This window comes from Pituophis catenifer, unplaced genomic scaffold (genome assembly GCF_029215685.1).
Source record: "Pituophis catenifer annectens isolate HBS135680 unplaced genomic scaffold, rPitCat1.0.hap2 SCAF_13, whole genome shotgun sequence".
NCBI classification, from domain to species: Eukaryota; Metazoa; Chordata; class Lepidosauria; order Squamata; family Colubridae; genus Pituophis; species Pituophis catenifer.
In genome coordinates this window covers 14,595,944-14,617,559 of record NW_027256893.1, presented here as the reverse complement: position 1 = coordinate 14,617,559, position 21,616 = coordinate 14,595,944, and the positions used below count along the sequence as shown (strand labels likewise).

The 21,616-nt window shown below is 43.5% G+C and overlaps 1 protein-coding gene across 2 annotated transcripts; it reads right to left on the bottom strand.

The window, feature by feature from the left end:
* Positions 1-519: 519 nt before the first annotated feature.
* On the bottom strand, positions 520-16,880 carry PDP2 (pyruvate dehydrogenase phosphatase catalytic subunit 2). Of its 2 annotated transcripts, none has more exons than XM_070953009.1 (3): positions 16,868-16,880; positions 14,599-14,665; positions 520-4,302 (listed from the first exon to the last, which is right to left on the bottom strand). In XM_070953009.1, the coding sequence occupies exons 2-3, from the start codon at positions 14,608-14,610 to the stop codon at positions 2,647-2,649; spliced, it is 1,668 nt and encodes a 555-aa protein (XP_070809110.1). In that variant the 5' UTR covers positions 14,611-14,665; positions 16,868-16,880; the 3' UTR covers positions 520-2,646. The 2 variants fall into 2 exon arrangements, with proteins under 2 accessions (XP_070809110.1, XP_070809109.1); XM_070953008.1 differs by lacking the exon at positions 16,868-16,880 and adding an exon at positions 16,676-16,822.
* Positions 16,881-21,616: the final 4,736 nt, after the last annotated feature.

The window sequence follows — 21,616 nt, the reverse complement described above, 5'->3', positions numbered from 1 at the left end:
TTTTGGAGTATAAGAATCTCCAGACTATAAGAAGCACCTACCTTTTTTGGGGAGGAAAACAAGAAAAAAAAATCTGCCTCTCCCTCCCAGCAATTTGCCTCCTTGCAGCAAACAGCGGAGGCCGAAAATGGGGCACGTGGAGGCGGCAATAGGCAATGGCTATCCCTGCAGCCTGAAACAGCTGATGGTCAGGAGGCCGATCCAACCGACAATCAGCTGCTTGTGCTAATCAGGCTGTGCTGAAACTGAAATGGGCTGTTTGCTGTAAGGAGGCAAATTGCTGGGAGGCAGAGAATACCGGAAATATAATTCTAGTGCTTAAGATCAGAAGTAATCAACTTCTACCACATATGAAAGTAGCAACTAGCAAAATAGCTACAAGAAGAATAGACATAATCCAAAATATTATTTGCCAAGCTGTTCAAAAACTGGAGTTTTTTTTACCATCAGCAATTAAAAAAAATAAGCATGACTGTTAGAGCAGCAATTGCTAACAAGTCTTGCTAAAGAAAACTCCTACTACCTTTATTACTGGTTAAGTTCCACTTGCTAGAAAAATGACATCCAGTCATCCCATCTGTAAGCGGATGATGGACAACTGATGATCAAAGAAAAACTTTGTTTAGGGACAAGGTGTAGACTGTTCTAACACCGTGTTGGATTTTCCCTGTGCTAAAAGAAACGATTCTGTAAATTTGATGTAGCCCAATAATACTTAGCAACATTACTTATAAAATGCACAATCTTGAGGGGTTCTTGTTTTAAGCAATATTTTATGGTTAAAATTTGTGGACTTGTGGTCCTAAGGATGCAAAAAAAAATTTTGTTGTTCAAACTGCTAGCAGAACTATTAGCCCTTTATGTTTTTCTAATGCCAACATTAAGAAATGTCCTTTCTCCCCCCTTTCTGGATTTTTAAGCACATTACAAGGTTTGTGTTTTTCCTTCTGACTTCTCAATTCTTCTTAATCAACTTGTTCCCTTTTTCTGTAAACCACAGGCCATTCTTAGAACCGAGGATATGGACTGCTTCTCTTAATCTAACGTACATCCAATTTAATCAACTATTCTGTAGCTTCGCTTGATTGCTTCATTTGAGCCGCTCCTTCCTTTGGGTCATTTGAAGACTCTTCATTCTCCCTGGGCTCAGTCTGAAAAGATCTGCTATCAGATGTGTCATTCAAAAAACTCTGAAATTTCCCTCAAAGAAAAATCTACTGTTTGGTTCCGTTTTCACGTTGAATTGGAACGCAAGTTGAAGAATGCAAAGTGTAACTCAGCAAACCATTCCGTGGAAATGAAATGCAGCGTTGCAGACTTCCCTAAAATCATGATTCAGACAGTGAGTAGTGTGTACTATTAATAAAACCCTGCTCTTTTTCAGAGAACAGTCATCAACCCAGTGTATTACTCATACATGACTGGTATTCAAAGAGAATGTTAGTCAACAGGTGTTTTAAAAGATCAAACGTAAATAAAAAGCACAATATTTGTCCATTCTTAGGAAATTAAAGCCATTCATTGGCAACATGGCGCGTTGAGCCAAGGCTGCAAATATATCCTTATCTCCTTACACTGTAAAATGTCTCCCAATTGCCTTTCAAGAACGCAGCGCAGCTACGAATAGTAATCCTTTCTGAAGCTTTTTTTTTTTAAAGCCAGCAAGAGACACTTACGTAAGACTGCTATGGTAGCAGAAGCAATCAACAGGAGTTTGAAATCCCTGAAGTGCTTTCTACGAGTATTCAAGTAGTAATTGATGCAGCCTATGAACAGTAGCCGTTCAGATGAGGAAAGAAAAGGGGTTGTTGCAAGCTTTTCAAACAGAAAGGTAAGGAGGAAAACTGATCACAGTGGACGCTGCTTAAATAGCTGGAAGACGCTTTCCATATTAATGTATCACGATGACGCCATCAGGAACCTCATGCAAATGACTTGGGAGCAGAAGACAAAATTCAGCATTGCAGGGATGAATTTGGCTTCAGGGAAGTGTTTCATTGACCCTCCACAAACCTATGAAAATAGCTGTATCTTTAAGGAGCTCCTGTAGCAGGGGATTTTTGACCTGACAGAAATGGCTATGCAGTGGCAAAGGGGCATTGTTGGATATAATTCTTTTGACAGGATCAGAGTAAGCTCCCTTGGAGTAGCATCTCTGCCTTTCAGTACAAGTCAGTTTGCATGGATTGGAATCCTGAACCCCACTGAACCCCCAAGTGTCCTCAGAAAAATAATGCATCTCTTCCCCTGCATGCAATCTTTTCACCGATGGCCATTTTGGAGAGCTCACAGAGGAAGAGCACTATCTGCCATTCCAATCTACTTTAGAAATACTACTAAAGTATTACTAGCTGTACTACTAGCTACAAAGTTTAGGTTCCAGTTAAACAACTATTACCAGTTTCTCCCCAGCACCCCATTAACTACAAAACTCAAGCGTTCCACTGAAATCAAATGATTGCCCCAAAATTATTTTACAAGCCAAAAATGGATGGTTTTTTTTTTTTTTATAGGAATTCAAGGCTTACAGAGAAATAAACTTGGTCTCCTGAAGGAAGGACAGGGATTTTATGGGTGGGGCTCTCATGCAAAAAATGTTTCAGGGAATTTGAAGTGAACGCTCCTGACCTTCGGAATTCATGTAACTCAAGATCTTTCTTCATCCTCTTGATAGTATCTATCAATTACATCTGAATTAAAATAGACCACTGTAACTGTGATATCATCCCTGTACATGCGTGCAAGGTCATCAGGAAGAGTCAACATTGCCATAAGCTTTTCTTGGTCTATCTCTCCATATTCATTGGCACCAATGGCATGTCTGATAAGGTGGGTTGCCACATTCTGGTCACAGGGCTGGGCAGTCCGAGCCTTTCTCCGAAGTAGCAGGTCTTGCACATACCCCAGACTGGTTGGTTTCTTAAAAGTGAGCTGAGTTTTCTGGACATCATCTTCAACTGTATGGTTTGCAACGAGCTGGACCACTTCTTGGTTACTCAACATGTCCCACAGGCCATCAGAAGCAAGAACCAAGAACTTATCCTGCCGCCTGATTTTGTGGTAAGTGACCTCTGGCTCGGCTGTTAAGTAAGGAGGGGTGTGATAACACGGAGGGACATACTCATAGATGTTTAAATCCTCCAGGTTGCAGTGGTTTTTAAGGATACTCTGCTGCAGATCCTGACTCCACTTGAACATGACGTCTCCAAAAGCTCTGGAAGGCATAAGGACGCCCAGCAATCTGTCGTTCATAATGAGAGTGTTCCATTCAGAAGTTGGGTGCTCACCTTTCAACCGCGAGATTTCTGACTCATTGAAAGCATTGTGATCTCGGGTAAGGGGTAAAGCAGACCACGAGCCATTGGGGTTCTGAACTCCCAGGATCACCCTGCAGTCCCCAGCATTTGCAACATGCAAATGAGCCTGATCAACATGAGCTAAGCAAGCCGTTGCCCCCGAGAAAGCCACCTGTAGAGCGATATTTTTCAGAAGTTCGTTCTTGGAAGGTGCCTGAACTTCCAACGATATGTCTGAATCCAGCCTTTTAAAAGCACCGATCAAAGCTTCTTCCATTGTCAGTCCAAGGTCTGTGTCCGAGCTCAGTAAGTCTTGCCAATAAACTCTGAGCTGTTCCAAGTACAGGGAGGCAACCTCGTGGAAGAAGCTGTCGTTGGGGTGTTTGTGCCACTGAAGAATGGGCATTATCGGTTTCATAGATTCCACGGCCAACTCAATCTCTTCCAGCGTTTGCCGAGACAGAAGAGAAACGGCGAGGTAAGAAAACAGCCTCTCGCTCACCGACTGAGCACAGGAATAGCCGGCGTGGCCGTCAAAGATTCCGAACATCATTCCCCTCGTCTGCAAACAGGTTGCCGCGCTTCGGCGGTCTTCTATTGGCACGTTGGCTCCCAGGTGGTTGGACTCGAATTTCAATACTGAGCTGGGATTTTTCCCGTCAAATTCAGGGACGGTGTAGGACAACTCGCTCGCCCTTAAGACCTCATTGATCTGTGATGGCGTCAAATGGAAAGAGAAGTCTTCTTCTTCCGTGGAGGTATGTCGGAAGGCTTTTCCCAGGGGGAACATGTGATTGACCTGGCAACTGCAGCTTGCTGGGGACCAACCTGAACGACCTTTGGCCAACAAACTTTTCCATGCTTGATTTTGGGAGAGAACGTATCTGGAATAGAGGCGTCCTTTTCCGGGCAAAGTGGCAACAGCAGATCTTGAAATAATAACCCAGCTAGGCATAATGCCTATCATACGATTCCTTGGACTTCCAATCAACACGTTCTGGAAAGTCTACAGGTAAAACGAAAACATAATTAAAGGAGAAAACAGGAAGACGGCACAATTTCTACCTCAAAGGGTAGACTAAATTGCTTTCTACCAGGAGGCTCCTGAAGACATAATCGCTTATCATTGTTCTCAGTAATAATTTTGTCTGCATAGGCAAGTTATATCAACAATCTGGCAACATTCACATGGAAGAAATTAAACAATATGTCTGGATTCTTAACAGGGGTCAGCAGTAGGACACTTTCATAACTGCAATATCCCTTCTACTTGGAAACCACTTCTGAACTTTGTGCTTGAGGTGGGAAAAAAAAATGAAACTTTGATTTTGGGTTTTCCCAATCAGATAGGATTGCCGTTATAGAAATGGCTAGTATATATTATTATGTAAAAGTAAAAAGTTGAGGTTCTATGTTATTAACTTATTCTATTGTGCCAAAAAGAGTCGAAAGTCAATGTTTTCTTTTTCTTTTCCCTTTCACCCTCCACATTTTCCTCTTCCCCTTCTCGTCCTGTTTTCCCATTATTTTCATTTTTCTTTGTATTTCTGCATTTTATGTTATGATTAATAAAAATTGTAATCTCCAAGATTTCATAATGGCAGCCTCTCGAAATAAGCCTAGACATCCTTACAAAATTCAGTATTTTTATCATTTTTCAAAAATTCTAATGGTAGAAATCTTTTGAGGCGGATTGCTAAATCTTCTGAAGCTTTGGGTTTTTCTTACATAATTTCTGGTAATGGTATGACCATTTTGGAATGACCTTGAAGAAAAGAGGAAGAGCCACAGCCTAGACCAGGGGTGTCAAACTCAAGGTCCAAGGTCCGAATCTGGCCTGCGGAGTGCTTAGATCTGGCCCACGGGGCTGACCTGGAAACATCGAAGGACTGGCCCGCGGTTCCTCTGCCAATGAAAACGGAGCTTAGGAGGGATGTGTGCGGCCCTCCCGAGCTCCGTTTTCACTGGCAGAGGGTTGCAGGAGGCCGTCGCAGCCGAAAACAGAGCTTGGGAGCCTTTTTCATTGGCAGAGCACTCAGTCCACCACAGGCACCCCCAACACGAGTGATGTCAAGCTGGCCACACATTCCCTGGCCACGCCCCCTCCCCAAAGTCAAACACAACCCTGATGCGGCCCTCAATGGAATCGAGTTTGACACTCCTGGCCTAGACAATCAAAAGCTTTCTTGGTCCACAGAAAGAAAAGGAGTGTGGGAAGCATCTCAGAAGGGACCTATCCTACTTTTCTAGAAACTAAAAATAAAGGAGGATGAAAATGCTTTCAGACTTGCAAAATTCTGTTACTATATCCTTACAATAAAGGTAGCAGCAACTCATGGTTTTGTATTTCTTGTTTGGACTACCTGACCAACAATATCTTAAAGAGCCATGGTGGCGCTGTGGTTAAGTGAAGTATTACAAGCTAATTCTGCTGACTGCCTGGGGTTCGATCCTCATCAGCTCAAGGTTGACTCAACCTTCCATTATTCCGTGGTTGGTAAAATGAGGAGCCAGATTGTTAGGGGCAATAGGCTGACTCTGTAAACCTCTTAGGGAGGGCTGTACAGCATTGGGAAGCAGTATCTAAGTGCTATTGCTATTTCAGGAATACAATAGGTGGAACATTATGACATACAATGATCTCGAGAGCTTTCAATTTTCTTTTTAAGTAAGAGATATAGCAACCCATCATACATTGTGGATGCCTATTGCCTGAAAGGTCTGCTGATCTCCAGGCCGCCCACAACATAGATAGATTTCAAAACTGCCAACTGTAGGCACTGGAATGTGCCTACAGTGGAATGTGTGTAGACACCAAGATAGCAAAAACCATTTACTTAGTCCTCATCTCTTTTTTGCAGAACGTATGATTTGCTCCTATGGGTTAGTTTTTGTAAGTTTATGTCATCAGAATGGGGCGATGCAGTGGCTTAGTGGTTAAGAGACTGAGCTTATCAACTAGAAAGCCGGCAACCCAGGTTCGAGACTCGAGTGTCACGCAACAGGGTGAGCTCCGTTCCTCACTTCAGCTCCTGCCAACCTAGCAGTTTGAAAGCATGCAAATGCGAGTAGATAAATAGGTACCACTTCAGTGGGAAGGTAACAGTGCTCTGTGACATCATGGTGGCCAAATGACTATGGAAACGTCTTTGGACAGCCCTGGCTCAATGGCCTTGAAATAGAGATGAGCACTGGCCCCTATAGTCAGCAACAACTAGCAGAATAAAATCCATAGGGACACTTACTTTAGTTCATCAGAAGGCACTTTTTTACAATTAAGGAAACTGTATTACCCAATGCTTTGCGGAGATTTTTTTTTTCCCCAATGAAAGACTTCTGACCCGCTTCTCGTAAAATAGCTATAAATGAAAAGTTAACCACCTCCCACTCACATCTTGCAAAACTCTTCACTTTAAAAAAAAATCTATTTTGTAACGTTCCACATGAGGATGTGAAAAATTGGGTTTGAGCCTCATGGCTGGCATAGAAGAAACCCAATAAATAAAGCAGCATCGTACATTGGCTGCCCAGTTCTCTTTGATTGCAATTTAATGCACATTGTTTTGAGAGGAAATCAGGCTTACTGATATCAGAGTACTTGGTTCTGAATAAATATGTTCAGTAGTTAGCAAAAAAAACCAACTTGCAAGGTCTGGGACCATCCTTACCATGATAAACTTTAACCCAACAAAGAGTGTTATTGTAAAAGGTAAAGGTTTCCCTGTCCAGTTGTGCCCAGCTCTAGGATGCATCTTTCATTTCCTTTTCTTGGTCAAGGAAACCAGCATTAAAGGTAAAGGTTCCCTTCGCACATATGTGCTAGTCATTCCCGACTCTAGGGGGCGGTGCTCATCTCCGTTTCAAAGCCGAAAGAGCCAGCGCTGTCCGAAGACATCTCCGTGGTCATGTGGCCAGCATGACTAAACGTCAAAGGCGCACGGAACGCTGTTACCTTCCCACCGAAGGTGGTCCCTATTTTTCTACTTGCATTTTTTACATGCTTTCTGCTAGGTTGGCAGAAGCTGGGACAAGTAACAGGAGCTCAACCTGTTACGCAGCACTAGGGATTCGAACCGCTGAACTGCCAACCTTTCAATCAACAAGTTCAGCGTCTTAGCCACTGAGCCACCACGTCCCCTTAAGCCAGCATTGCCTGAAGACAATTTCTGCGGTCATGTGTCCAGTATGGCTATATGTCAAACACGCATGGAACGTGTTACCTTCCCACTGAAGTGGTACCTATTGATCTACTTGCATTTGCATGCTTTTGAACTGCTAGGTGGGCAGGAGCTGGAGCAAGGAACAAGAGTTCATCCCATTGCGCATAGCTTGGGTCTCGAACCCGGGCTGTCAGCTCTCCAGCCGAGAAACTCAGCATCTTTAACCGCTGAGCCATTGCACCTCCCCTTCTATTATTGCATACATACACAATGAAACGTTGGACTGTGGATACCACTGAGTTAAACGAACCCAATGTAGACCTTCTACAGATGTTCTCCAGGGAAAAGAGTTATTCTTCTCCTACCCAATGGTGGGATTCAAATAAGTTAACAACTGGTTCTCTCCCTAATGACCAGCTGGGTAGGCATGGCTCGGTGGTCATGTGACCATGTGGACGTGACCAACTCAACGTCACTCACGTTGATGGGTGCTTCGCCTTAACTGTTACAATGTAATAAGGGTTAACCGGAGAGGCAGTTTCTGTAAGCAGGGCAATAAAGATTAGGCTAGAAACAACACCAGAATGTTCCCTTCCTGCCTTCCTTACAGGATTAGCCCTGTAAAGTGGGGGGAAAAAAACAAAATAAGATTTCTTCCAACAACCGGTTCTCCAAACTGCTTAGAAAGTTAACAACTGGTTCTCCCGAATAGGTGCGAACTGGCTGAATCCCACTACTGCTCCCATCCCAATATGCTCCAACACTTTAATTAGAGGCAACTCTTGAGTAACAGCTGAGCCTGGCTTTTGATCTGTTATTGAGAACCAAAAGGAGAAATGAAAACAAAGCACAGGAGCATTTCCAAAGAAATTAATCTCTGGAGATACACAAGCCTACACTTTGTTTACTTATGGTTGTTCTCCTTTTATCAAAGCTTCCAAGTGATTTATTAACTTAAATCATTAGGAAATGTCCTATCTCAGTGGAAGAACACTGGCTTCCTAGACAGAAAGTTTCAAATTTAAATCTTCATCCAAAGCTGGAGAATTGTTTCCAAAACTTTGGAGAGCCTTTTCTTATCAGGGGCTGATTCACACATTACTTGAATTTTGGTGGGTTCTATTTCAGTTAGTTCTGTGAACTAGCATTGATAAAGAATGGATTAGAGCCATGATGGTGAACCTCTGGCACGCGTGCCAGAGTTGGCACACAGAGCCCTCTCTGCTGGCACGCGCATCGTTGCCCCCAGGCCAGATCTCCGTGGCGTTTCTTTTGTGAGCTTCTGTTTCCCTGCAAATGACGAAACAGAAACTCACGATAGAAAAAGATCTTACCTCTTGCCACGCTGCCAGTGTTGGGATGCCCTGCCTCCCGCTGGGCACCTGGTCTTCGTGTCTCTGCTGCACATACACCTTTCAGTGTAACCTTTCAGTTTGGACATGCACATGCATGCAGTTTGGGCACTCGGTGTCTGAAAGGTTTGCCATCACTGGACTAGAGTTTAGTATAATACGGGAGCCAAACCAAGTGAGTTTTCCTCAACAAGCATGACTTTAAGACCTTTATAGGACTTATGCAGGAAACACCTGTCAGGTGTAAGAAATCAGGAGCCAGGATAGAGTTCAAAGCACAACTGCAAGTTTATTCCATGATACCTAGACACAGGAATCTGATCTACTAACAGTCAATGCAAATTGGCGCCAGATAAGAGTCAACAGGTTCCAAGGGGAGCTGGAATTAGTTCTTACAGGGGTGTAGATATTCCAAACTGATTATGTGTTTGACCCCACCCTCAGGCTCAGCCTCGTCATCTCCTACAACACCATGTAAAACAGGGTTCAGGATTGGGAGTGACAAGACAGATTGATAGCTTTACTGCCTTGAATGAAGAGTACGGAGTTAAATTAGTAGATTCTTTCTCCATACTGAATAGTTGACTGTGAAAAAAAGAAAAGAAGTGGAAAAATTACACTGATATGGAAAGCTATGAAAAGAAAGGGAAAGTCTGAAATGATGCCCCCCAACCCAGCCTGGTCCTTCCAGGAGGTAATTCTGCCAGGGTCCTGTTAGAAGTTGGAGCTTCTAAGCAGTGGTGAAATTAAAAAATTTCCCCTACTGGTTCTGTGGGCGTGGCTTTTTGGGGGGAGGTCATGTGACCGGGTGGACATGGCCAACTCAACATCATTCACATCAAGGGGCTCCTCACCGGCCCCTCCTCTCCCAGCCACTCCTTGTCCCAAATGGCAGGAAAATGGGGAGGAGAATATTCCTACCTACCATCCTTCCCTCAGTCTGTGCTGAGATTGAGGAATGGATGACAGGCAAGAAAATCCCCTTCCCCATTTTCCTGCCTTTTACGAAAATGGCTCCATTCCAGCTGTGGCAGAGAGAATGCTAACTTTTCTCCCACCATTAAGAGCGGAACTGCTGCTCCCTTTTTGGTCCCCTCCCTCCTGGGGACTACCTTAAAGGGACAAGCTGCAGCAGCTCCATTTTGAATGGAGGGAGAAAAGGTAGTATTCTCTCTGCTGCATTTAACATTGAATTCTGTGGAATATCGAGTGGCTGAAAGAGGTGAACGGCGACTGGCCGGGCGTGGGGTGATTACTACCAGTTCAGCGAACTGATGCCAATAAACCCTAGCGGTTCGCCCGAACTGGTCTGAACCGGTAAGATTTCACCCCTGCTTCTAAGGAAGATGCTAAGAGCTGGAATGCAGAGAATGTCAACATGCAATCATGTTCAACAGCCATTCAAGGGAGCGTGGGAAAAGAGAGACCAAGGAGCTTGAAGCTTTGAAGCAGGAAAAGCTATATAACGTTCTATATCAGAAGTCTCCAAACTTGGCATCTTTAAGACTTGTGGACTTCCAACTCCCAGATTTCCCCAGCCAACATGGCTGGCTAGGGAATCCTGGGAATTGAAGTCCACAAGTCTTAAAGTTGCCAAGTTTGAGATCCCTGTCCTATACCATCTCTCACTTTGCTCAGTGTGTGTCTTCCTTTCCTGAAAACAAGAATCCCTAAACTGTGCTGGTTCATGTAACTGGGGAGTATATTGTCCAGTTCTGCCAGCCCTTCGAGGTGGGCAGGATCAAGGAACAGACATGGCAAGAAACGCAGGAATATTTTACAGCTGTCTTGAAAGCTTGTTCTCAACTTTCACCATCCCTTCTGAAGGGCCGTACAGTCTCTTTCTCATACTTTCTACTTTCCCAGGGTTGACTCATTGTCTTCCCTTTTCCTCCTTCAAGGTCAGAACTAAATTCCTTTAACCACTTCCCCTCATTTCAGGGGAATTTGACATCAGACATGGGTTAGCCCAATTTGTAAATTCAACCCACAGGCTAAAAATCTAGGCTGGAGGAATCAAGATTTCAGATAAATTCAAGGCTGCTTCCAATTCAAGCAGCTCATGATGTGCAAATCCATGCTGGTAAATACCCGAGTCATGAGATGTAGAAGTAATCCCCAATTTTAATTCTGCAACTCAAGGTAGCTTTGCCCAAACTTGATGCAAAATAGGAGGAGAAAGGCAGGAAGCTTCCTTCACCTCCACCCATTATCTGCCCTTGACAAGGATCCCAGAAGAGAGAGGCAGGAAGGCAATAATAAACTGGCTCAACCAGATTCTTCTTTCTCCCGGCCCTCCCCCATAATCACAACAGCCACCAACTATCCAAGTAACAAAAGATGCTGTTGTTTGTAGGAGGCCCTTTCAACGATATTCATTGCGGTTTTATTGACCCTTATTTACACTGCTTGCAAACTGTTTTGGGAGGATAGCTATCTAAACGGGAGGATATAAGATAGCTAACAATAAAGATAACCACCAAGGTGAGAGGGAGTCAACCTATTCTCCAAAGCACCTGAGGGCAGGACAAGAAGCAATGGGTGGAAACTAATCAAGGAGAGAAGCAACTTAGAACTAAGAAGAAATTTCCTGACAGTTAGAACAATTAATCAGTGGAACAACTTACCTCTAGAACAGTGTTTCTCAACCTTGGAAGCTTGAAGATGGGTGGACTGCAACTCCCAAAATCCCCCAGCCAGCGCTGCTACCAAGGTTGAGAAACACTGCTCTAGAAGTTGTCAATGCTCCAACACTGGAAGTTCTTAAGATAAATTTGGAAAACCATTTGTCTGAAATAATATAGGGCAGGGGTCTGCAACCTTAAATACTCAAAGAGCCACTTCGACCCATTTCCCACAGAAAAGAAAACACCGGGAGCCACAAAACCTGGGTGGGTGTGGCCAACTCGACATCACTCACTTCCACCAGTCACATGACCACCACCCCCAGCCACGCCTACCCAGCCAGTCATTAGGGCAGAGAACCAGTTGTTAAAAAAACACCGGGAATCACAAAATCCTTTTGATCTCTCTCTCTCTCTCTCTCCCCACCCCCCTCTGTATCTCTCTATGTCTGTCTCTCTCCCCCTCTCTCTGTATCTCTCTGTCTCTGTCCTGGCTGCTTCTCCATCCCCCGCCATCGCCCTTACCTTCTCAGGCCAGGCAAGGAGTGACTGGGAGGGGAGGGAGAGGGGCGGGGCCAGCCAGTGGTGGGATCACTTGACATGGAGCCACAGCAGAGGGCCCAAAGAGCCGCATGTGGCTCTGGAGCCGCAGGTTGCTGACACCTGGTATAGAGTTTCTTGCCTGAGCAGTGGGTTGGACCAGAAGACCTCCAAGATCCCTTCCAACTCTGTTATTCTGTTCTGTTATCCTGTTATTCTTTCTGTATCCATCCCATCAAGCCCAAAGGAAGTCCAAAATGGCATAGGACCACCTGCCATGGGTAGTGGGTTGGACTAAAGACCCACCAGGCCCTTTCCAACTCTATTATTCTATGTTCTAATCAGTGGTGGGATTCAAAAAAATTTACTACCGGTTCTGTGGGCGTGGCTTGGTGGGTGTGGCATGGCAGGGGAAGGATACTGTAAAATCTCCATTTCTACCCTCCCCCGCTATCTGTTTTCCAGCTCCGTTCTCCTGTGCAGGGCAACAAAAGATGACCCAGCCAATCAGCTAGGTCTCCAATCAGCTGGGACTCAGGAGGCAGCGAATAGATCAGGGATGGGGCCAGTCAGAGGTGGTATTTGCCGGTTCTCTGAACTACTCAAAATTTCCGCTACCAGTTCGCCAGAACAGGTCAGAACCAGCTGAATCCCACCTCTGGTTCTAATATGTCACCTGTCATTTTCTCGCTCTCTCCATCCTCAAATGAAGAGCCCCTGCTCATTTCACAACTGGGGTCACCCGGTCATGAGACAACATCTGCTTGAGACATGCGGAAGAGGAAGAAAGGCAGTGAATGAACCCAGATAACACTCACACAGAAGTCCTGGATTGTTTCATCATTTGGCACCACCTGTTTTTGCTCTTTTGCATGAGGCATTGTGGAGTTACTGTCTCCATAGCAGTTTCGGTCAGCCTCCCAAGCAGACCAGACAGGAAATACGACAAGGTGAGCTAATTCTACTTTATTATAAGGCTGCAATAACAGATTCTTGCAAGTCTGAAAGAATAAATCTCCTGCCACCATTTCTTTTTACTGCCGAATAAGATAAGGGTGGTTCTTTTCTAAATTTCTCTGCTTGTTGTTTAGCTGCAGGCTGCCTCCTTATCTGACCATCCTCTAGGCAGCATTTTTTAATTCCCCTTCCAAGGTCATTTTCACATACCATTAAAGTTTTTATTTATCCCAAAACTACAGCTGCAGCAACAGAGTCCATTTTTGTAGAATAAGCCATAATTGGTTGTTAAAACCTTGCTAAGCCGTAAACCACAGTTCACAAGTTAAAGTGGGAGACCCTACTGATTTAAAAGCAAAAATACCACATTACATGGCATCATATTCCTGGCCGTGTCTGTGCCTGTAAATTTAATCTAGATTTTAGTTAATACTGAGCTGGACACAATTCCTGGTCATTGCATGGATAAATACTTGCTATCTGTCCACTGTTGTCTTCCCCTTTTGTTCTATGTATAAATCTTATGATGTATGGATTTTTTTCTACTCATCCACTTGCATTACGTGTCCAAAGTATTCAAATTTATGTCTGCTAATCAAAAACTTAACTGTTCTAGGCAGACAAGTTTGACTTGCAGTCCATGGTTTTCTTAGTAATTATACATTTAATCTATACAGTAGTCCTCAACCATTTTTTTTTTTAATTTGATTTATATGCCGCCCTTCTCCGGAGACTCAGGGCGGCTTACAATGCGTTAAGCAATAGCCTTCATACTTTTGTATATTTTTATACAAAGTCAGCTTATTGCCCCCACAAACTGGGTCCTCAATTTACCTACCTTAGAAAGGATGGAAGGCTGAGTCAACCTTGAGCCTTGGAGAGATTCGAACCAGCAGTAATTGCAGGCAGCTGTGTTAATAACAGGGTGCTTAGACCACTGTACTATCAAGGCTCTTATTTGAAGTTACAACAGATCCTATAGTCATGTAATGAAAATTCAGGTAGTTAGTAACTGACATATATGTACAAGGTCGCAGGGTCCTGTAATTGTCATTCATGACCTGTCTAGTCGACTTCCGACAAGCAAAGATATTAGGGGAAGCCAGATGTCCTTAAGCATGATTAATTTAACTTCAGTGATTCGCTTAACAACTGCCTTATTTAGCAATAGAAAATCTGGTCCAATTGTGGTTGGGCAGGATCTAGTGTCTTCTTTCTTTTAAAAACAGAAGTTGTGTAGTTTCCTTTTGAAAAATACAACATTGCTACTTTTTCTTCTGTTTGTTTCAACAAATAGAAGAACAAGTGGAAATGTTGTATTTGTCAAAAGGAAACTTCACAACTTCTGTTTTTAATAAGAAGGAAGATACTAGATCTTGCCTGAGTTTTATATATAGGTAATCCTTGGTTTACAACCACAATTGGACCAGATTTTCTATTGCTCAACAAGGCAGTTGTTAAGCGAATGACTGAAGTGTGTTAAGTGAATCCAGCTTCCCCATTATCTTTGCTTTACCAGATTTTTCAAATCACACCTGTTTTTTTATTGCTTTCTTTTTCTTGCACTCCAGTCTCATAAATTATAATCAATAACAATTTTTTCTACTTACAGAAACGAAGAAAATAGAAAAACCCAGGAAGAATTAGGAAACATTTCAAAGTTATTTACCTTGTTAATCATTCATGTTTTTGCTTTTTCCAGGTATTACGCAAGGCAGATGGTCCTTCACGAAGACCTGTTGAAAAATCGATGTGAGATTTTTAAAAAGATAAAGACATGCCAACTGTCAGGACCTGCAAAACAAAGCCATTATTCCTCCTTAACTATAAATTTAAATGCATTCACAATATATACCTGATCATTAGATAACGTTTGTTATAATTTCAGTATCTCAAGAGCTGCCACAAAGAAGAGGAAGTCAACCTATTCTCCAAAGCAACTGAGGGCAGGATAAAAAACAATGGGGTGGAAACTAATCAAGGAGAGAAGCAACTTAGAACTAAGGAGAAATTTCCTGACAGTTAGAACAATTCATCAGTGGAACAGCTTGCCTCTAGAAGTTGTGAATGCTCCAACACTGGAAGTTTTTAAGAAGAGATTGAAAAACCATTTGTCTGAAATGGAATAGGGTTTCCTGCCTAAGAAGGAGGTTGGACTAGAAGACCTCCAAGGTCCCTTCCAACTCTGTTATTCTATTCTTACCAATAGGCAAATATTTCTTTTCCATGCACAGAAAACGGATCCCACTACAATGCATGAAAATTCTGTAAGACAGTGCATGCCACACAATGAAAAATAGCCATGACAAAAGTTAAGTAACTTTTTAGGGTTGATTTTCCATATTATACTGTAGTTCCTTTCCCTTGACTCAGATCAGCTTCAGAAACACAAATACAAACTTGTTTTGAATATTATAGCCTTCTTTTTTATCACGCCACAAATGTGGTTTAAAACAGCAATTTCCCTCTCCATAACTACACCCCTGGTACTCCCTCTGCATAATTGCTTCACAACCTCAGTGCAAAATATAATGTGCAGCTAAACACCTTGGGTGATCAGGCCAGCTGAGCAAAACGGAACCTAAAATGTACCCAAGTTTTTTTAATAGTCACGTTTTGTTACACATCAAACTAAACTTTAGGCTGTTTGAATAACAGGTCAGCCGAAGGAATGCTATTTTAGCTCCCGATACCAGTGTTTGTGGCTGAGGTTTGCTGTTGGTTGACTTTGCTTTTGCGATGTTGTCAGAAAGTGCACAGACCGATGTCTGCATGAGCAAAAAGGTCAGTCAGCAAAAAGAAAACACCAAGCGAATGCAACACTGATAACTGGGAATGTATCAGGGAGGTTGATCTTTTCACAGCAGCTTTCAAAAATTATGTTGCAAGCTGCCATTAGAATCACATTAAAGATGAGCCTCTGTGGCGCAGTGGTTAGAGTGCAGTACTGCAGGCTACTTCTGCTGACTGCCGGGAATTCGGCAGTTCAAATCTCACCAGGCTCAAGGTTGACTCAGCCTTCCATCCTTCCAAGGTGGGTAAAATGAGGACCCAGATTGTTGGGGGCAACAGGCTGACTCTGTAAATCTGCTTAGAGAGGGCTGTAAAGCTATATAAAAATGCTATTGATATTGCTACTTCAATGATCCAGGTTATTAAAGCAGCGGCATCTTATTTCAGGGTCTGGTGGAGGCTCCCACACAGACCTTCCTGTTTTAATGAAGAGAAAGTTAGCTGCATTCACACAGGTTCCAAAATCATTTCAAATCTCATATGATGAATGCACAGCTCTGAAACAGGCACACTCCTTACTCTGTGACAAGTTAGCTGATAGGCAGAGAAACTGTACCTCTATTAAACTAACACCCTAAGAACAATCATTTTGTAAATCCATTCCCAACCTATGCAAGAGGGGAAGAAAAAAAAACTTTAGCAAATGCACCCAACCACCTTCAATTTTTGCAACTTTGGAAAACGTTGGGATATTCTTTAGAAACTTTCCCCTCTTTTCTACTACATTTTTTTCCCACTTCTTCTTCTTCCTTAACTCCAAATCGGCACCCGCTTTAATTCTGCTTTAACACGTCAAATAAAAAAATGATTTTAAAAAAGGAAAACGGAATGCAGAGCCTCCTTAAAAAAAAATAAAAAAATTTCTCTGCTGCACCAAATTTGCAGTTGCACCTTTAAGTGCAATAAAAATAATAAAATGTAATAGCAACCGAATGGACGAGCTGGGAAATTACCCTTTCAACTTGAGAGCTTCCAAACTTCGAAGAGTTCCTTGGCAACTCCCGGAACCAGGTTCCGTTTCTGAACCAGCGCCGATCCGATTTGCACCAATTCAATGGCTGATCCCGTTTACACGACACTCCCTTGATAAACACCATAGATAAAAGAAATAACCCACGCTTAAAAACCAAAACAAGCCAACCAACCCTGTATTTTTTTTTCCTCTCTCCAGGCGATAAAGAGGTTCACTTGCTGACTTCCTGCACGCTGAAACCTCCGCGAAAAGAGTAAAAAAAAAAACCTGCTTTTCTCTCTTTCCTCCTTGCAAATTAATTACATTCCGGTTTGGGGCGTTTAAGAAGCAGCAGCAGCTGCTGGACTTCCAGTATGGCAAGGCAAAGCGAGGCTTCAATAGAAGCTTGACTCCGCCCCTGGAACGCACAGCCATTGGCTGCAGCGGGAGGCGTGAGAGGGTGTTCAGGAGCTGAATGGCGGGCCGGGGTGGCAAAGCCACGCCCCATCCCGCGCCACTGGCTAAGTCGCATGGGGCTTTTCCAGCTGGGTTCTGCTTGCCTCCCTCCACCTGCGCCCCTAGCGGCCGTTCGGAGTTTTGCAGCCTCAACCAGGAATGCAACGGAATCCGCCCAGAACACGGGTTTCTTAGAACGTGTGAATGGGCACTATAGAACGTTTTCGGGGGTTTTTTTGGGGGATGCGGGCCTCCCCAGGAAATAAAATGCGAACCCGTATGTTCTCAGGGCGAAGCATCCACGCTTGTATCATCTTAGGAAGACTTAAAAAAAAAAAAAGACGTACCTCGTGTCGGGTGAGCCTGCCTGCTAAGCAACCGGGAGCCGTGTGAGTTACTCTGGAGGCGAGGCAAAGCGCTCCTCCTCTCCTCTACGGGAAATGACAGCGAGCCCAACCCCAAACTCGCTTCCTCTAGAAGAGATAGAATCATCAACCCTCCCCGCGTCGTGGGGAGGTGCTTGACCCGGGAGCCTCCCAGACTGGGAGATTCCCCCCACGCCGGTTTAGCCCGCGTTTCCTTAACAAGCCTAGATGAAGTCGATTTGCACACCGGGTCAACCCGTAACCCCACGCCCAGCCATCACAGCCCCGTTTTCCCAAAGTCAAAAACCCAACAACCCCAAGACCGCAGCGCCTGCAAACACGGAAAGCTCCACGTGCGCGCAAGTACCCACGTTCTCCAAAGCCGCGTGTCGACCCGTTTGGCTCTTGCGGCTGGGTTTTTTTTTTGTTTTTTTGTTTTTGGTGGGGGTTGGAGAAGCCGGCAAGAAGCAGCCCCGTTTGGATACATACGACCCGCCCTCTGCCCGGCCTCGCTTGTCCTCGGATGGCCTCACCGAGCTGCCGCCTCTGCGATCATAAGCCGGGTTGTCCTCGGCGAAGGCGGGGTGGAAAGGCAAGGCTTGGTGGTGGCCGCCGGCTTTCTGGCGGATTCCGACGTTGCACGAGACAGAGAAAAGAAGAACACGCAAGTTTGTTTCCCGGTGGGTGACCAGAGATGTTTTCAGCGCCTTGCAAAAGCCAACTTCTCCGGCCCTGCTCCTTGCGAATGACCTAGGCAAGGCTACGACTTTAAAGAGATTTTAGATATGGTCGTAAAACTAATCCATGAATAAACTCTCTCGGTTTTAAAGGTCATTTGGGTAGGAATTCACGGAGGAACTAAATCCAGAAAATCCATTTTTTTTAGGCAAGAAGGAACGAGAATGTTGATAGTGCATGGAAAAAAACCCAGGTTGACGTTTGTCACCTTTTCTGTTGCAAGCCTTTACAAATTAGAGGCTGGGTTTTTTCCATCCTAAATCAAGGTTTACTTGATTTACTCCTCTGGACTGTTATAAATGTCAGTGAGTTGGTCATTTTTGGAACTAATAGGTGTAGTTCCCTATTTATATTTAGGGGAAATGCCAAATGACAAAATGCATCTTTAAAAACAAAACAAAACTTGAGCACCAAAATTCTTTTTTAAAAAGATGTTGAATGACACCCTGTGAATACTTTCAGTTATAATCTGTTAAAAAACTGATGGACTACAAACTTCTGGAAAGCCATTTGGTTTAAAAAAGCCCTACTTGCTGTTGTAACATCTGTAGTAAAGAATGAGTAGGTCTACAGTGTGGATTTTTGACCGCACTTGGAAAAGGATCTCCAAGAGGTCAAGACGCTTCTGATTTAATCTCAGTCATTACAAGAGTCCTGTGAATAATAATCATCACAATATACAAAACTCCTCCTAAGCATATTGATTTGCTAAGAAACCATTGGCAATGTCCATTTTGCTCTCCGAATTCATGGAGACCTAAGCCTAACCCTAAGTCAGTGGTGAAATTCAATTTTTTTTTACTACCGGTTCTGTGCGCATGGCTTGTTGGGTGTGGCAGGGGAAGGAGACTGCAAAATCTCCATTCCCACCCCACTCTGGGACCAGCCAGAGGTGGTATTTGCCAGTTCTCTGAGCTACTCAAATTTTCTGCTATCAGTACTCCAGAACCTGTCAGAACCTGCTGGATTTCACCCCTGCCCTAAGTGGATTTTCCCCCAATGGGATTTTCCCATGTTTCCACCTGGAAACATAAATAGGGCGAGGTCAAAAAGTCTGCACCCTCCTAAACCTACTCATATGCTAGGAATCCATGTCCATTTTGCTGTCCAAATTCATGGAGACATAACCCTAACCCTAAATGGATTTAGTTATCCAATGGGATTTTCCCATGTATTTCACCTCGGAACATAAATAGGGTGGCATTAAAAAGTCTGTACCCTCCTAAACCTACTGATGTGCTAGGAATCCATTGGCAATGTCCATTTTGCTGTCCAAATTCATGGAGACCTTACCTTAACCCCAAGTGGATTGCTCCCCCCCCCCATGGGATTTTCCTATGTATTTTACCAGGAAACTGTCAATAGAAATAGAATGACTATGGCAAAAAAAAAGCAAAAATAGTACCAATAGGTAACCAAACCAACTTTGTAACCAAAACAATCTGGAGCTGCACTTGAATGCTGTCAGCATTGACACAATCACCATCAGTCAACTGCAAAAGGCAGCTTTATTTGGAACAGCTTACAGCTTGATACCTTTAGTATTATTAAACAAGGACCTTCATCGCAGGTTCTTGAGAAGCACTTGGTAGGTGGACATATGTGCCAAATCCAGTCTAAACCTCTCCCCGACTGTGTGAGGAGCATAATAATTTAAATTTTGCATTGTCAAATGATTTGGGGGAGGGTGACTTTACAATAAAGTTGTGAAAATTTGGGATATTCTCTATTCTTGTAAAAAAAAAAAAAAAGAACAGAGAATACCCCAATACCTGAGCAAATGGGGAATTCAGGGTCCTGTATGAGGCTGAACTCATAGTTTATTTATTTATTTATTTATTTTATTATTGGACTTATATGCCGCCCTTTCTCCACTAGGACTCAGGGCGGCTCACAGCAATAAACAACAAGAAGTCCAATTAAAATTCAACAATAAAAACTAAAATTCCTATTAAAACCCCATTCAGCCCAGGCCAGCTTGGCGAAACAGGCATGTTTTAAGGTCACGGCGAAAGGAGCGAAGGTCGGGGGCTACCCGGAGGTCCAAGGGGAGCTGGTTCCAGAGGGTAGGTGCGCCCACAGAGAAGGCTTGCTCCTTAGGGGCCATCAGCCGACATTGTTTGGCTGACGGGACCCCAAGTAGGCCCTCTTTATGTGAGCACACGGGGCGATGGGGAGCTGTTGCTGGAGTTAATGATAGATAACATGTACTTTAGACTAAAGTACATGTTAGCTTTAGACTAAATCACGAGCATTACGTTAAAGAAGGAAAACAGGTTCCTGTGTAAGTTTTGAAGAACCATCATTAGTGATTTGATTTGTTGGGTTAAGGTTCAGTGAAATGTGTAAACGCGGCATTCTGAAACTTATTTAAGAAAACATGGCTGCCACAAGGAAGAGAGAGCCAACTTACTCACCCAAGCACTCTAGGCAGGACAAGAAACAATGGATGGAAACTAGCCAAGGAGAGAAGCGACCTAGAACTAAAGAGAACATTTCTAACAGAACAATTAACCAGTGGAACAAATTATCTTCGGAAATTGTGGATGCCCCAATATTGGAGGTTTTTAAGAAAAGATTTAAATAGTATCTATCAGAAATAGTATAGGTCTCCTGCGAGAGCAGGGCGTTGGACTAGAAGATCTCCAAGGTCCCTTCCAATTTTGTTAGCTGTTGCTATCTAGGAATGAATGGAATGGGATGAATGAATGAATGAATGAATGAATGAATGGGTGGTTTTCAAACTGACAGCATCCCTCTCTATTATCCTTGCTGGTTAGGACCAAGTTGGGAGTTTTAGATAAGCAGCGTTTTTGAAGGACTATGGTTCTCTATCCTTGGCAAACATCTTCAAAAAGGATTGTCTGAAGCAGAAAAATATAGCATGAAGGGCAATGAAGTTCGAGCAAAGCATTGAAGTATTGACGGCTTTAGTCAAGCACAAATTTTCTATAGCTTATTTTAGGCTTTGCGGCTATAAAAGCATATCAGAGGGCAGCTAATACTGATGGCGGTGAAAATATATATTGTCCTTTAACACCCATTAATTTTCAGGTAGAAACATTGAAGGACTTTTCATCCTGGTTTCCTAAATTATCCAACTATTTTTTTTTTTTATAGTGGGTGACAGGTTATGTGAACATAAAATGATTTCAGTTCTCCAAAATGCTGGTCCTTCCATAATCCAAGGAACATCACAGACAAGCTGGGAGGCTTGGTGACCACTTGCACTTTTCAATAGTTCAGGGGGGAAAAAAAGAATTGGAAAGAAGGAAGGAAGGAAGGAAGGAAGGAAGGAAGGAAGGAAGGAAGGAAGGAAGGAAGGAAGGCAAGCAGGCAGGCAGGCAGGCAGGCAGGCAGGCAGGCAGGCTCAGGTTCTTAAA